This window comes from Cynara cardunculus (assembly GCF_001531365.2).
Source record: "Cynara cardunculus var. scolymus isolate 2C chromosome LG 11, CcrdV1, whole genome shotgun sequence".
NCBI classification, from domain to species: Eukaryota; Viridiplantae; Streptophyta; class Magnoliopsida; order Asterales; family Asteraceae; genus Cynara; species Cynara cardunculus.
The window spans coordinates 3,190,560-3,205,796 of NC_037538.1; the positions used below are offsets into that span (position 1 = coordinate 3,190,560).

At 35.5% G+C, this 15,237-nt stretch overlaps 3 protein-coding genes across 4 annotated transcripts in view; 1 reads left to right on the top strand and 2 right to left on the bottom strand.

Annotated features, from left to right (window-relative positions):
* The first annotated feature begins 1,582 nt into the window (after positions 1-1,582).
* On the top strand, positions 1,583-2,253 carry LOC112521933 (auxin-responsive protein SAUR19-like). The gene has a single exon (XM_025130939.1). The coding sequence runs from the start codon at positions 1,605-1,607 to the stop codon at positions 1,929-1,931; it is 327 nt and encodes a 108-aa protein (XP_024986707.1). The 5' UTR covers positions 1,583-1,604; the 3' UTR covers positions 1,932-2,253.
* Positions 2,254-3,656: 1,403 nt separating this feature from the next.
* Positions 3,657-8,199, bottom strand: LOC112521030 (ABC transporter F family member 1). 2 transcript variants are annotated; one of them, XM_025129660.1, is made up of 7 exons: positions 8,076-8,199; positions 7,746-7,976; positions 6,038-6,111; positions 5,736-5,946; positions 5,369-5,603; positions 4,220-5,169; positions 3,657-4,123 (listed from the first exon to the last, which is right to left on the bottom strand). In XM_025129660.1, exons 2-7 carry the CDS (start codon positions 7,974-7,976, stop codon positions 4,016-4,018), a joined length of 1,809 nt encoding a protein of 602 aa, XP_024985428.1. In that variant the 5' UTR covers positions 8,076-8,199; the 3' UTR covers positions 3,657-4,015. The 2 variants fall into 2 exon arrangements, with proteins under 2 accessions (XP_024985428.1, XP_024985427.1); XM_025129659.1 differs by having other exon boundaries at positions 3,657-4,079; positions 4,176-5,169.
* Positions 8,200-12,303: 4,104 nt separating this feature from the next.
* LOC112522231 (4-coumarate--CoA ligase-like 7) overlaps positions 12,304-15,237 on the bottom strand; it is a 4,811-nt gene continuing 1,877 nt past the window's right edge. Inside the window, exons 2-6 of the mRNA XM_025131332.1 lie at positions 13,685-13,874; positions 13,016-13,161; positions 12,847-12,914; positions 12,652-12,754; positions 12,304-12,578 (exon numbers count right to left, since the gene is read on the bottom strand). Coding sequence (XP_024987100.1) covers positions 12,465-12,578; positions 12,652-12,754; positions 12,847-12,914; positions 13,016-13,161; positions 13,685-13,874 — 621 coding nt within the window. The 3' untranslated portion in view covers positions 12,304-12,464. The remainder of the gene's footprint in view (positions 12,579-12,651; positions 12,755-12,846; positions 12,915-13,015; positions 13,162-13,684; positions 13,875-15,237) is intronic.

A 15,237-nucleotide genomic window follows, 5' to 3' on the forward strand; every position in this document is an offset into this window, starting at 1 on the left:
TAATATCGATATATTTTAGTCAAAATTTTATGATATCGTCAAACATATATTTTATTCAAAAATAAAAACATCATCGCTTTCTCAAAATCACATAAAGTCATATTATAACATCGACTGAGATAAAGAATAAAATGAAATATTAAAACACGATATATCTCGCTGCATTGCGCGAGTACCCTTCTAGTATATATATATATATATATATATATATGTATATATATATATATATGTATATATATATATATATGTATATATATAGGGTTGGGTTCACGTGAGACCAAGAGTTTTTCGTGAGTCCCATGAGACCAATTTATGTTCATTGATCAACTTTATAAACTAAAGATCTAATGGTCTAAAGTTGTAATGTGGCAATTTTGTAATTATTGAGAAGTCTTGTGGCGTTTATAAATTATCAGATCTGACGATTGTAAATCTAATCCAAGGGTTGAGAATTGGTGTCTCACAAAAAGCTATTGGTCTCACATGATCCCAAATATATAAATATATATAAGAAAAAGGGAGGTTTGTGATGATTTTGAAACTTTCCATATATAGAAAAGAAATAGAAAGAGATAGAATAGAAATGACATATCTTATGTCAATGACACCAAAAGGATATTAAATGAATGGAAYTGGGATATGGATGGAATATAATGAAATAGAGCCACTTTGAGGTTCCCTATGAAATGAGGCATGGAAGGGAGCCACTAAAACTTTTTGAATTCCCGGTAGAAAGAGATTTCCCTGATGACAAAGCTTTTAACGCCACCCAATATCCAAAGTAGGCGATAAAGTAGCTGGAAGACATGGAAATAAGGGTATCATTTCAAAAAATTTGCCTAGACAAGATATGTCTTTATACAAATGGATCTGAGCGGAAATGCTGTTCTCTTATCACATGTGATATATATATATATATATATATAAATATAAAAGCCACAATCCCTCTTCCCCACTTCCGCAATCCGCGAACCTCGTTCCCCACTTGATCACTTGGCTTATCTCAGAGTCGTCGACTCCCCACTTGCACCCAATTCTTGATCCGTCCCTCTGCACCCCTACCTATCAATAATCAGAGCCATCATAATCTTTAATTAGTCTTACAAAAATACATACATGCATATATATATATATATATATATATATATATGTATGTATATATACATGTATGTACGTGTGAATAAAGTATATCTTAAAAGATTATGAAGAAAAAAGACTCTTAACAATCCAAAGCAATAGTTCGAAACGAGTTAAAACCATGGTGAAAGTTATTGGTAACCCACAACTTAAGGCTTATAACGAACGAGCTTAGAAATCACGAGTTGTTTCAAAGATAAAGAGTAAGCGGAATTTGCATGAACTAACAAGCGTGTTAATTTATGGTTGGGTTAAGAAAGAGAGATGAGATTAGTTAAAATTTGGAGGTAATTAAATGAATATTGATGGAGAGATGTGACTCCACATAAACAGTGACCATTCATGGCTTTCAATTTCCATGCACATGCAATGGTTGGTTCAATTCGTCTTTTCTTCCTCAACCACTCTATATAAACAATCTATATGCTCAACAAAATTCATGAAATATATATATACAAAACCTTGTGATGAAAAGCAATGGCATTTTGAAGCTTAAAGTGGTGGTAGAGAAGCTGCAAAAGAGTCTTCTGCAAGCCAAGAAATGGTCACCCAGAAACACCAGGGTGCCAGAAGACGTGAAACAAGGCCATTTTGCTGTCATTGCAGCTGATGTTGATCAAGAAATTAGAAAGAGATTTGTGGTTCCTTTAGCGTATCTTGCTCGACCCGCGTTTCAAAGATTGTTGGAGAAAGCAGCCGAGGAGTACGGGTTCAACCACAAGGGTGCACTCATGGTCCCGTGCAGGCCGCGGGAGCTCGAGTGGATGTTGGCTGAGAGATCGAGCCGAGGATGAGGATGATGATGCCGGTTGGATCCAGGTTGAAAGTTGCTGAATCTCATTCGGTTTAAATTGATTTCATTTGATTGATTTCCATTAGGATTAATTGAAGAAAGACCCAATTTCTTTCTTTTGGTTTTTGCTATTTTTTGGAAGCATATGTTGATGGTCAACAAATCAACTAGTATAAAGGATCATTGATTGCCATCAAAATCAAAAAGATTATAAGATACATCTTTTACTCAAATGCGTTTTTACCCTAATCCTAAAAGGGTTAACTGACTTGGGGTATGTTTATTAGCAGTTTGATGAGAATTACAGCTTATTCGGTCAGCCATACATGACTGTTTGATAGTAGTTTAATGATATAGACTAATGGCTTATTTGGTAACCTATGGGAAAGCTTTATGCAGAAAGCAAGTTTTTTTTTTTTGAACTCGTTCTTCCTAATTAAAAAACACGCTCATTCAATCTATAAAAAACCCTCTCAAATAAAAACATTATCAATCTATACAGACAGATTAATCAACACAGACAGAACTTAATGGAAAATCAACCAAACAGTGCTTTATGATCTGATCAGACTCTTTTAATGACAACCAAAACAAGGATTACTGGTTTTGATTACATGTTAAATGACTTTAGTCGAATTAGGATCGGTTAGATGTTATTAAAATGCACCAAATCAAACGAAATCAGTAAATTTTATAGAGAGAGATGATTGAGAAGGTAAGGTGCTGAACGAATCACATTGATTCAGAGAAATGAGAATAGAGAAAGAAATGACTTGTACCTACATTACATGATTGAGACCAAAAGACGACAAGTAAATGAAATCAAACACAACCAGAAAAGGAAATCCTCTAGGCCTTTTTTAACCAAAACCAGACATAAATTATTTTCAGAACTAATTTGTACGAAACCAATTTGATTCAATCATCTATTGGTTCAAAAATGGCTTTTAATGGTTTTAGAACCCTGTGAATAATTTTGTATCTCGAGTCTCCCTGAACTATTCAGCGCCCTAATTTCATCATGAACAACTTAATCATCTTGTATCAAACCATTCAGCAACTACCAAACAGACATAAGTAAACCACGAATGGAAATCAAAAGAACATATTTGGATTATTTATTGCAATTTCAAGTTGACATCAACCTTCTAGGTGTTGTGGTATACCACGAATCAACGGATTAGATAACATTTCAACAGGTGATCTATGAGTCGAAGAAGTATAGAAGTATGTCTTACAGACAAGGTAACTGTACGATTCAAGACAAGTAGCAACCCTTGTCAAATTCGGGATCCTATACACAAAATCAAGGTTTAGGATAAAGTTGGACAAGTTGCATATGGTACGAGCCTTAAGAGGTACAAGCAACTCAAGATGCTTATACCCCTGCACCGGACAACTTGTATCAACTCGTGCTTGTACCAACTTGCTTTACGGTGATGGAATTGCATCAACTCGGTTCTATTAGATGTTTTAACTGTCATCCAACAACAGATCTAAATCGGCTTAATTATATGAGTCGATTSTAATCGAACAACAATAACCAGGACCATACAAAGCTGAAGATTACCAGCAGGTGTTGGTTTATAATCAAGAAATGGAAACAAGAATACAAATTCCATCAAAGCTATAAATAAACCCATAATCAGATAGARCATGTTTGCAGAATCCTATCAAGAAACCACTTGGCTTGTATTGAACCCCAKAAATATAAAGAGCTCATTTTAGCATATAAAATAATAATAAAATAACTCCAATTGTGGCACATAGAAATCAATAAGATCCAAATACTACTTAGAAGTTGGTGATTACACTCTTGAATAAAATCGTAGCAACAATCAATAGTTGGTTTCTTGTTGGTAAAGTAAGTTCAAAATATTATAGTGCAAGAAAAACAAACCTAGAGGCCACCAAAAAAGGTTCAAGGCCCCCCAAAATTTCACAAAGCCCATCATCCTCTTTATAGTCCTAGTCCACCTCACCATGTACAGCAAAGCAGACTGCCAATCCTTGCCCCATGTTGCCATCATAAGGACTTGACCCTGGCTGCTATAATATGGAGCCTATCAGAATACTCATCCCATTCTAACCAGATAGACCAGCCTTGGTCCTCAAATGCTCCTTGAACCCCATAATATCACCTTCCCACCTGGTTACAGCTTGGTTTTCACACACCCATATCTCATGAGCCACCTGGTTTATGAGCCTGAAGTCATGGTTAACAAGCACCAATCCACCTTCCCACCTGGTTACAGCTTGGTTTTCACACACCCATATCTCATGAGCCACCTGGTTTATGAGCCTGAAGTCATGGCTAACAAGCACCAATCCACCATCCCACTCGTTCAGTGCCTCAGCTAATGAGTCAATCGTCTCGATATCCAAATGGTTAGTGGGCTCATCCAAAAGCAGCATCTGGGGTTGCCTAAACGCTAACCACGCAAATATCACACGGCTCTTTTGTCCGTCTGACAAGTTCTTCATCGGCATCACTTGGGCTTTACCCGTCAGACCAAATCTTCCTATGGATGCCCTCATCTTCTCTTCTTCGTTTCCCGGATACTCCCTCATCATATACAACAAAGCAGACATATCCAGGTCCAGTTTTTCAGCCAAGTGTTGGTGGTATTGGGCAATCCTCAAGTGGTTGTGACGCCTCACCATGCCATCAAGAGGAACCAGTTCCCCTGTCATCAGCTTCAGCAGTGTACTCTTACCAGCTCCATTGGGTCCCACCAACGCCACACGAGAGTCGAGGTCAACCCCAAAGTCAAGGCACTTGTAGATGAGGTTATCAGGTGTATAACCAAAAGAAACTTCTACAAACTGAAGGACAGGTGGAGGAAGCTTGCCCACATCAACAAATCGGAAAACCAGAACCTTATCCCTAGCAACCTTCTCGGTCAGACCACCACGCTCCATTTTGGCTAGAGTCTTCTCCTTGCTCTGTGCCTGACGAGCAAGCTTAGCAGACCCGTGTCCAAACCGAGCAATGTACTCTTTCATACCAGCAATTTGGTCCTGCTCCCATTTGTACTGTTTCATCTGATTCTCTTCCAGTTCTGACCGAGTTTGAACATATTGGTCAAAATTACCAGTATACATCTTCAACTTCTTACTTTGCATGTGTATTATGTTGGTACAGACACCATTCAAGAAATCTTGAGAATGTGAGACCACCACAAGTATGCGCTCAAAGTTTTTAAGGGTTTCTTCCAGCCACACACAGGCCTCAAGATCTGCAATCCATTGGAAATACATCATAAGAATAAGCATTTCATCGTCTATTTTTAAGAAAGGGGGGTAAAATACACATTCTAAATAGCCTGAGGTTGTCCCCTTGACCTCTAGCCACCACCAAGACACTGAGAACTGGCAAGTTACTATAAAATGCACAAGAAAATGTGATCTTAAACCTTCAGAAAGCAAATAACTTACCAAGATGATTTGTGGGTTCATCCAGTAGCAAGATGGTTGGGTTCATAAACAGAGCACGTGCCAAAGCAATTCGCATTCTCCAACCACCAGAGAAATCTCGTGTTTTCTTTGCTTGCATCTTCTTGTCAAAACCAAGACCATTCAAAATCTCAGCTGCACGCTTCTCTGCAGTGTTTGCATCCATAGCATCCAAACGTTCATAGACACGTTCAAGTGCTTCTCCCCCACCATCATCCTAAATCCACAACAAATACGAATCATAAGATACACCGTAAGAAAACAACTTCCAGGTGGCTAGAAAACAATCAAATATGCAGCCCAAATAAGAAAAGCTCTAACTATGCTATTTTTTTGGTCACATTATCACCTGTCCAGCCAAGCGCTCAGCCTCTGCTTCCAATTTCAGCCTCTCTTCATCACAATTCATCACAGCCTCGAGGGAAGACATATCAGAAGCATCAATCTCTCTGGTGAGATGGAATATATCCATGTGCTCTGGGATAGGAAGTTCTCGGCATCCAATTGAAGTAAGAAGAGTAGATTTTCCACAGCCATTCAACCCAAGCAAACCATATCGTCTGGAAAACACAAGGTCACGAACTTAAAATAAATACATTAAGTAGTTAAAGCATGCAGAAAGTAATAATATGCCAAGTGAATGGTGCTAACCTCCCGTAGTTGAGCTCCAGCTCCGTATCAACAATAAGATCATGTCCATGAAAGGTAAGAGACAGAGACTCTATCTGCAATCACAATTTAAAGATTGGGTTACAAATTATCAATAACCAGCTGCCAGCTTGAAGAGTGAAGGCAGTTGCCCAGTTGGGAATCAACAGACTACTATAACTCAGTACTGACTCATGCTGTCATAAAACAAGATTGAAGAAAATTAGCAATACACATGTTCTAGAGTTCAACTAGCATCGTTCAAATAGAACACCCTGATAACTAAACCATGGGTCTAGGCATGTGTCTAAAATCTAGATGCCCTCCAAAGTTACCATAAAAATATAAATTTCATTTCGATGGGAACATCAACATTGTCTGTACAACCTTGGAAGTCGAGCAAATGCAATTCCTAATATCCTAAAACAGTCAAGGATCAACAACAAAAACTACAACTCAAGAGATGCAACAATTATGTTTCAATTGAATAATTCCAGATAATCATCAAAATTGCTCAATTTTGAAGGTCAGAAACAACTCCATTTGGACTATGAAAAAAATGAAGACCAGCTAAATAAGAATCTCATGTCAAAATGGTCCACCAAAGAAACCTGCATTTACCGGCAAAGTAGTTTCCCGATTACATCTTAAAATCCCAAGGGTTTTAACAAAGCTGTTTTCTTGACTATACAACATACCATCATGTCTGGAAATTGCATCGCATGATTATGGAACTAAAAAAAAAGGTGATACAACAAAATCAAAATCCATTTGAAGAAATGGCAAGGCATTTTCCATTGCATCCTATAAAATTCATTGCCTGCCACAAAAAAAGCAGCTCTAAAATCACTTTGAAAAAAGAACAAAGTTGCTCCTAATCTCCACCTCCAAAAACATGATCTCCTGATTTTGGTCCCTAGCTCGTTTGGAAGCAAAAATACCAAACATTAAAAAATCTTTAGCGAAGTTCCATTCCATAATATGCAAACTTGATACAAATTTTCAAGGTTGATATCCCGCTACTAACAAAAGAAAAGCACCAGCAGCAAGGAACTAATCAACAGTAATTGTGCCCTTTGTATGTGCACAATTACCATATAGTATTTCTGAAAAAAGAATGCAATACTGTAAGCATTTTTATCTATTTACCCTGGTCATAGAAGTTCAATACATGAATCAACCATGTATTAATCACTAACACTTGCGGTAAAACCTCTTATAAACAACAAAACTATTTCTAGTTCCAAAATTTACACCTTCGAGATACTATAGAACAACTTACAAACAGCACCAAGCCAATTGAGTTTCCTTTTGCGAAAGGAAGATCATATGTGATATGACATTAAAAGGCATAGGATACGACAATATATGACCAGCCATTTACTAACAATCTAAAAGATTCTTGGAACCTTGGTCCTGATTTGTAAACTATTAAACCTGATATTAGGAGGCACATGATAGTATTTTATAGAACTTGTAAAATCAAAACATCATATAAACTAAAAACCCTAGAAATCATATTTGTTAACACAGACAATCCCATGCCCAGTCTGTCCAATCCCTAAACCTAGGTATTGTATTTATCATTCAATTCAATCAAACTAAATAAATAGATGCATCGACACCCAGATGCCACAGCAATTCAAATCATGAAAGAAAAAAAAACCCAATTTACAGAAATACAGATCCAATTTGAAACTTTTGTTCTTACCCGAATATCCCTAGACAACGGGTGAGAACAAAGAACTCCAGTACAAGTACGATCGGAAATCACAAGAGACCCCATCCCATTGGACAAGTTATCCGAACTGGAGCTCCCGTTCATCGTACCGACTGCCGCCGCCTTAGCCGAAGTGGCGGCGGCCGCTGCCTTGCCTCCTCTCTTGGCAGCAGCTGCTGCCTTCTTCTGGAGCGCCTTCTTTTTGCTCGCATCTGACACCATCTAAAACCAAACAAACAACATCGAAATCACATCGGAAACAAGATCAAAGATTAAATAGAACACAAACCATGTAAACCTAATATCTTATCAGATCGGTACCTTGAGATCGGAAAGTAGACGATGTAGGGCTTGGGTGATGATGAAATCGAAAGAATCACCGGCCGGTGTGTAGATGGAGTCGAAGTGAAGGGAGAAAAAGGGAAGACGACGCCTCAGAAATGTGAGGGTTTGAGAGAAGACCGAGCGTTCGAGGTTTACGATATTTTATAGTGGAGAGAGGTCTTACACGTGTCGCGTTTTTAGTTGAAGCACCCACAATGAGTTTATACCTACAAACCGCACCCATACTATACCATCACATGGTGGCGGTTTGAAAATTTAGAGAATTATTATGGATTTTAGCGATTATAAATTGGAATTTTAATTATAGATTTTAACTTATGTTTTTAAAATAAAATAGTTTATTGCAGGACCGGTCTTGGTCACGTGTAACTCGTGTGATCATATAAGGCATCAAATTATCATCTATTATTAATTTTGGGTTTAATAATTTATGAATTGGACAACTGGTCTTTAACTATAAAAACAGACCTAAGACCTGACAGTGATGGATATTGAATGTGCATCATGAACCAGTTAACGTTATCAATCCAACAATTCAATTTGATTTCTATTATTTTCAGAGTTCGACCATTTCGATTTTCAAGGCATGGAGTTTTGTTTCTAGCCGATTAACGATCATGAAACTAAATTCAAAAAATCAAATATGGAATTCTCGGATGGCCGATTTCTATTGTTGATTGAACTTGTTGAGTTGTTATATGAGTCATATTATGATTCATTAATCTTTAATTATTTTTGCAAAAAAAATCTACATTTCTAATTCATTATTATAAAGTTGTCTCTTATGTGGTTGTGTGTGTTACAGACCTACTAGGCTAATGCTAAGAGAATTTTGTCATTTTGAAAATGAGTCTCCTCTTGCATAATGGAATATTTGGAAATTGAAATTTGTAATGCATATGAGCAGATCATTGTATCAACATAGCTGAAGCACACTACGCCAATAATAACGACATATTATGATATTGCCTTAATTATAGGGCACGTGTTCTTTGCAGTGTACAATGACATAGATTATGAATTTAAAATTTATCATTGTTATGTTGCATTTTGTTAACTTTGAAGTTTAGCATTACCACATTAGATTTATGGGCCGTTTGGTTGGTTTTTTTCTTATTAAGTTTTATATAGATAAAACTACATGTGTTGATTAATCTGTTTATAGGTTGGAAAAGTTTTTTTTTTTAGGAGAGTTGTTTTATAGATGTATGGAGTGTGTTTTTTAATTGGCAGTGACATGTTTGGAAAAAAAAAAAAAAAAAAACTTGCCTTTATGTATAAAGCTCCCCTAAAAAACTTATAAAATAAGCCACTTTCTATATCATCCAGCTATACCTGAGAAAATAAGTCGTTTGCCTCGTTACGCTCATTAAGCTGTTAACAGATAGGTCATTGGACTTTAGTCTTTAGACTTGTAACTTTCTGAGTTTACTCTTTACTTACTGGGACACTAATTTTTGATGTAGCTTACTATTTTAGTTAAAAACTAATTATAGTTTTCCTTGTCTTTTAAGTTCCACATATTGAAATAAAGTTTCTATTGTGTTAATTTCAATTTGGAAAAGGGAAACCGAAAAAGAAGGAAGCACGATCGTAATCCAAGATTTATCCTTTTATCATTCTATATTTTGTAATTTGGGGTTTTGGTTTATACATTCCCCTTAGTTCATGATAATCAGCGTGAGGATGAGACACTACCTTAACTAAGTTCAAAACCCTTTAAAAATCACATGTTTCGTCGTTTCCTTGGCTTAAAAAAAATAGGCATAAGAGAATGTTTTAGCATTTTCGCACAAGGCATTAAAAATCCTAAGACCGGCCCTGATTTTAAGTTAAAATGCATTTGAAGTATTGTTTATATCTTTCTCTCATTCTTTTATGAAAAATAAATCAAATATTATCATGAACTATCCACTGAATACATTCCATGTGTTAAAGTTGATTCTTTCCTTCCAGACGGCAACTTCTCTGCCCACATCTTCTATGGTAAAAGATGCCCTAAAAAAGTGCATGAAATGTGAGATCGAGTAACCGTAACCTGAGTTCATTTATAAAAGGAAGTTTGGAAGGGAGTAAAATCTATTTGACATTGAATACGTTATTGTTGATTAAAAAATCCAATTAAATTAGGTGAATGGGAATGAGCTTGCAACTACCCCCGATGAATTATTTATGATTACCCACTCGACAACGATTCAAGCAGTTATGTTGTCTTTGTCATGGTCGTATCTTATTATGTGCTACATAAGATTCACCTCTGATTAACGAGTGTAAGTTTTAATGGGGGAGAAAGGGGGTGTAGGGGAAGACAGGAATAGACGAGGGAGCTCGTTCGTAATGAAGACATGAAAAAGAGTTCATCTTTTATGTTTTTCTAAAGATGGAAGAAGTTTGTATATAAATATATAATTTTTTTTTAAATTTTGAACATATAATTAAAGAAAATGGTAAAAAGATTAAAATATCATCTAAGGGGTTGTCTATTTGCCTCTTATTAGCCTCTTACCCAACAAAAAGCTCTTACCCTATTAAGAGGTAATTTGTTTACTTATCCCCTTTTTCATTAAGCATGTCTGATCGTTCCTCTTTCCAGAATTGGTTTAGTTTGTGTCTAGTGATCAACAAACAAGGTATAGAAGAAGAGAACGAGGGGAATGCTACCAATACATTTTGACTATTTGTGATTTTAATATGATATTCATGTTTATATGGGTGGATGGGAAGACATTACACATACTTCTAGAGTTTTGAGGGAAGTTGCATTTAACCCCACTTTGGGATTTCCGTTTTCTTCATCAAGTAAGTATCATTTTCTTAACATTAAAAGATTATTATTAATCTATATTTTTTAAGTTGTAGATGTAATTACAGATGAATATTATCTTTGTGATGTCGCATATACTTGTACCTGTGGATTTATGACTCCGTATCGCAATACGAGGTCTGGTTAGTAGATTTTCGATGTAAACGTGCATTAACAAAAGAAAAAATGTTCAATAATGTTCATGCACAACTTAGAAATGTTATCGAACGTACGTATGGTGTCTTAAAAGCAAGATTTTCAATCCTGAAGCAAATGACTTCTTATCCTTTTCCAATACAGATAAGGATATGGTGATTGTTTTTGTTTCACAATTCATAACTTTATAAGGAAATACAATATCCAAGACCAATTATTCATGGAACATGATAAGAACACCATGTTTACCGTCGCTGAAGAACAATATGAAAGAAGCAATGAAACAGAAGTCGATGAAATGCAGTGGAGTTCTCAAGACAATGAATATATGACTAGTTTGCATGATCAGATTACAAATCAGTTATTGTCTAATGTTTCAAATTAAGATCTATGCGACAAGTATTATGTTTAAATTCAATTTATTTTCCCGTCTAAATATATTTCAATTATGAAATTCGTATTTTTGTCATTTCATCAATTATTCATACATAATATTTGGTAAACAATTACATTAGTTTAAATACTTCATCACATATAGGGTTATAATGGTCATTTTTCTAGTCAGCATCAAATCAAGAATACTTGGTAAACAGTTTTTTATTACTTACTCCAATCGGAGATGCTTACTTTAATAAGACCTCTTATTTCAGATAGCGCTTACTAGCTATCATTGGTAAATAACAGTTTACAAATAAAGCAACAAAGTTAACAAAAGAGACCAATATCATAAGAGACGCATGCCACACACATGTTTCTATAATTATTTTAGCTAAAAAACCGAATTCATTAAAAATTATTAAAAAAAGACAAAATCAATAACCCGCTCATATTTAAAAAAAAATATTAAGATTTCTTTATTGTTCTCTAGGACCCTAAAATTAGTCGAGATAAATACAAGGACTTGACATTCATATAGATCCGACCCACCATTGATCGGCCCCAAGCAGTGATGGCCAAACAGGCCCAGCTCGACACAGGACCACCAAAGAACCGGAACCGGTAAGGACCTGTTATATGACCGAAATCTGGGACCGGGACCGGTTATGGGATAGGTTATGACTGGATCTGTTGAGACCCGAGACCAGTAAGGACTGTCCCGGCCCTCCCCGACCCAGGACCAGTTTTTGGCCAATCACTAGCCCCACGTCCCCAACTACTTCTCTGGTTTTGGCCCAATTGGGGATCCGGCCCAGCTGTTCAAACGCAGGTTCGGTCCAATTTGATACCCATGGGCCATGGAGTTTCAATCAAAATTTTATTTTCATTTTGAAGCCGAACTAAATAAAATGTACCAAATACATCATCAATCGATCCTTCTAATTATTTCAGTTTTCTTTGACATAGATTTCATTACAGAAACTGCATAACCATGAAACTCAAATATCGAATTCATTGCGTAAAAAATTTCACATTTTGGACCGAACTTTTTCAATAAGCTCGCGCCTCAGAAGTTTCCCAGCAGCTGATTTCGGAACACTGTTTACGAACGTTACTCGCCTCAATCTTTTATAAGGTGCAACCTACATCGTTTACGTTCCAGTGAGCACTGTGTTTTCGGAAAATGATCATGAAACAATGCAAATAAATCTTTACCAGTTCTGCGATAAATTTCTTAACATCTTCTTCGTTCAATGAACTGTTTGGAGATCGGACCACAAACCCAATCGGGACCTCCCCAGCTTCAGCATCAGGAAACCTACCACATAATAAAAATGCTTTTATAATTGTACGGTAAATAATGTAAACGAATGAGCAAATACCGAAAAGAAGACCGTCTTTTTGGCTTACGGGATGACTGCAGCGTCTAATATTTCAGAATGCGAAAGCAGAAGTGCTTCGAGTTCTGCTGGTGCAACCTGAAAAGCATCAACAAAGATTAAGGACTGTATAGTTCTAGCGCACATGGGAAAGATCCGAAAGACCTGATTAAAATAGGATCGATCGAAGAATGTTGTACCTGAAACCCTTTGTACTTGATGAGTTCTTTGATTCGGTCAACCACGAATAATTGACCTTCGTCATCAAAATATCCAAGATCTCCGGTATGCACCCATCCCTGTTTATCTATTGTAAGCTTTGTAGCCTGAGGATTGTTGAGATAACCTGGAAATTATAACCAAAGAAGTTCAAATCTGACCGTTAGAATATGTGGAACCGTTTTTCGTCTCTTCAAAAAGATCCCTTACAGACAGAGGGTAAGTTCCGATATATACAGATCTATATCTAGCTGACACGTGACTCTAAGGGCCTATTTGTTAGCAGCTGAATGAGCTTAATAGGACACACATCTTATTCGATCAGCTATACATGAGTGTGTGGTAGTGGCTTAATGACATAGAAAGTGGCCTACTCGGTAAGCTTATAGGGGAGAGCTTTATGCAGAAAGCCAAGTTTTACCCCTCCCAATTGAAAAACACGTTGCTTCTATCTACGAAAAACCCTCCCAACAAAAACCTATATAGATTAATCCACAAAGACAACTTTATCCATACAGGAATTAATGAAACCAACCAAACATGTCCTAAAAGTAACAAATAGTACTCTCTTTGTTCCAAAATATATTCAAAAATATATTCAATATACAAAGTTTTTTAGTGTGAAACGAATAACAGAATGATGCAGATACCTTGCATCATGTTAGCTCCACGAGTCCATATCTCGCCCATCTGGTTAGGAGGAAGAAGTTTACTGGTATCTACACTTACTATCTGAGCCTCAACTCCTGGGATAAGCCTCCCGGCTGAACCAGAGTGTCGAGGGCCCATAATTGGACTCTCCACCGAGACAACTCCACTCGTTTCAGTCATGCCATATCCCTATTGTATAGATGTCGCAATTAGAACATCATTAAAAGCCATGATTTGTAGTTTCAAGAGATAAAGAAACAGAAATCTTTGACAAAAACTACATATTAAAAAGCCTATAAATTGAAAAAATTATGTCTATATTTGTTCAAGATTTATATAAAAATCACAACGTGATGTCATGATTTCTTGTCTCTGTCACATATTTTCGAGATCCATAAGAAAATCAAAGATCACAGCAAAAGGGTGTTCAAAACTCTAGCTTATAACATATTTAATTCAAGGCGTCAGTCAAGATTTCTTGTTTTTGTCACCATATTTTCAAGATTCATATAAAAATCAAAACTTTATGCGTGTGATCAGCCAAATTAAGTTTAAAATGGCATGGAAAATACGTGACAGACACACACACACATACATATATATATATATATATATATATATTAAACCCATGTGCAGTAAGCTACCTGCTCCATTACAAAACTATATGGGGGTTGATATCCCCACACCCTTACGTCATTTCCCACCCCCTCCTCCTCACATCTTTCCTCACTCACACCTTCACATTCACCGAATTTTTTTAAATTTTAATTTTAAATTTACATTTCATACCCCTGTAATTAGATAATTAATTTACTTTATATTCTTTCCTTTTAAAATTTTCATTTTACACCTTTATCAAATTAACACGCATAATTATATATCAATTATAACATGTTTAAAAAATATATTTTTATTTTAACAAATTACATCATTATAATCGTCTCGTTAATACCTTCGAAATGAGTCCAATATTGAATAGTTTTTTAATTAATTATATTATTAATATATTATATATAATATGAAAAAGTATTTTTAATATTTATATTTTATACTTTTATAATTAYTTATTTAATTTATAGTAYATAATTTATTTTTTCAATTTTCGTTTTACACCATTATCACATTGAAAAACATAATTTTATATTAACTAAAATTAGATCTAACAACGAAATTAACCTCTCAGGAAGCATTCTCATACCATTTATTCATCTTGTTCATCTTAACAAGTTACACTGTTATAATCGTCTCGTCAATACCTTCGAAATAAGCCCAATATTGAATAGTTTTGGACTTAATTATATTATTATATATTATATATACTATGAAAAAATATTTTTAATATTTACGATTTATAYTCTTATAGTTATTTATTTAATTTATGATACATCATTTATTTTCACACCATTATCACATTAAAAYAATTTTCTACTTTGAGTTGGGTTCAAATAATAGTAACCCAATATCAATCCAATACCTACAGTTTGAAAATTTTACAACTCGATTAGACATCGGGTTGCTTCGAGTTATATTAAGTATTTTGTTAGAACTTAAT

Bases quoted from the DNA above. Each gene is read 5' to 3' on its own strand.
- LOC112521933 (XM_025130939.1), top strand. From the start codon at position 1,605: ATGAAAAGCAATGGCATTTTGAAGCTTAAAGTGGTGGTAGAGAAGCTG.
- LOC112521030 (XM_025129660.1), bottom strand. From the start codon at position 7,976: ATGGTGTCAGATGCGAGCAAAAAGAAGGCGCTCCAGAAGAAGGCAGCA. The intron at 5,947-6,037 runs GTTAGCACCATT...TGTGTTTTCCAG, and splicing joins CTGGAGCTCAACTACGGGAG to ACGATATGGTTTGCTTGGGT. The intron at 4,124-4,219 runs GTGGCTCATGAG...CTCATAAACCAG, and splicing joins ACTTCAGGCTCATAAACCAG to GTGGCTCATGAGATATGGGT.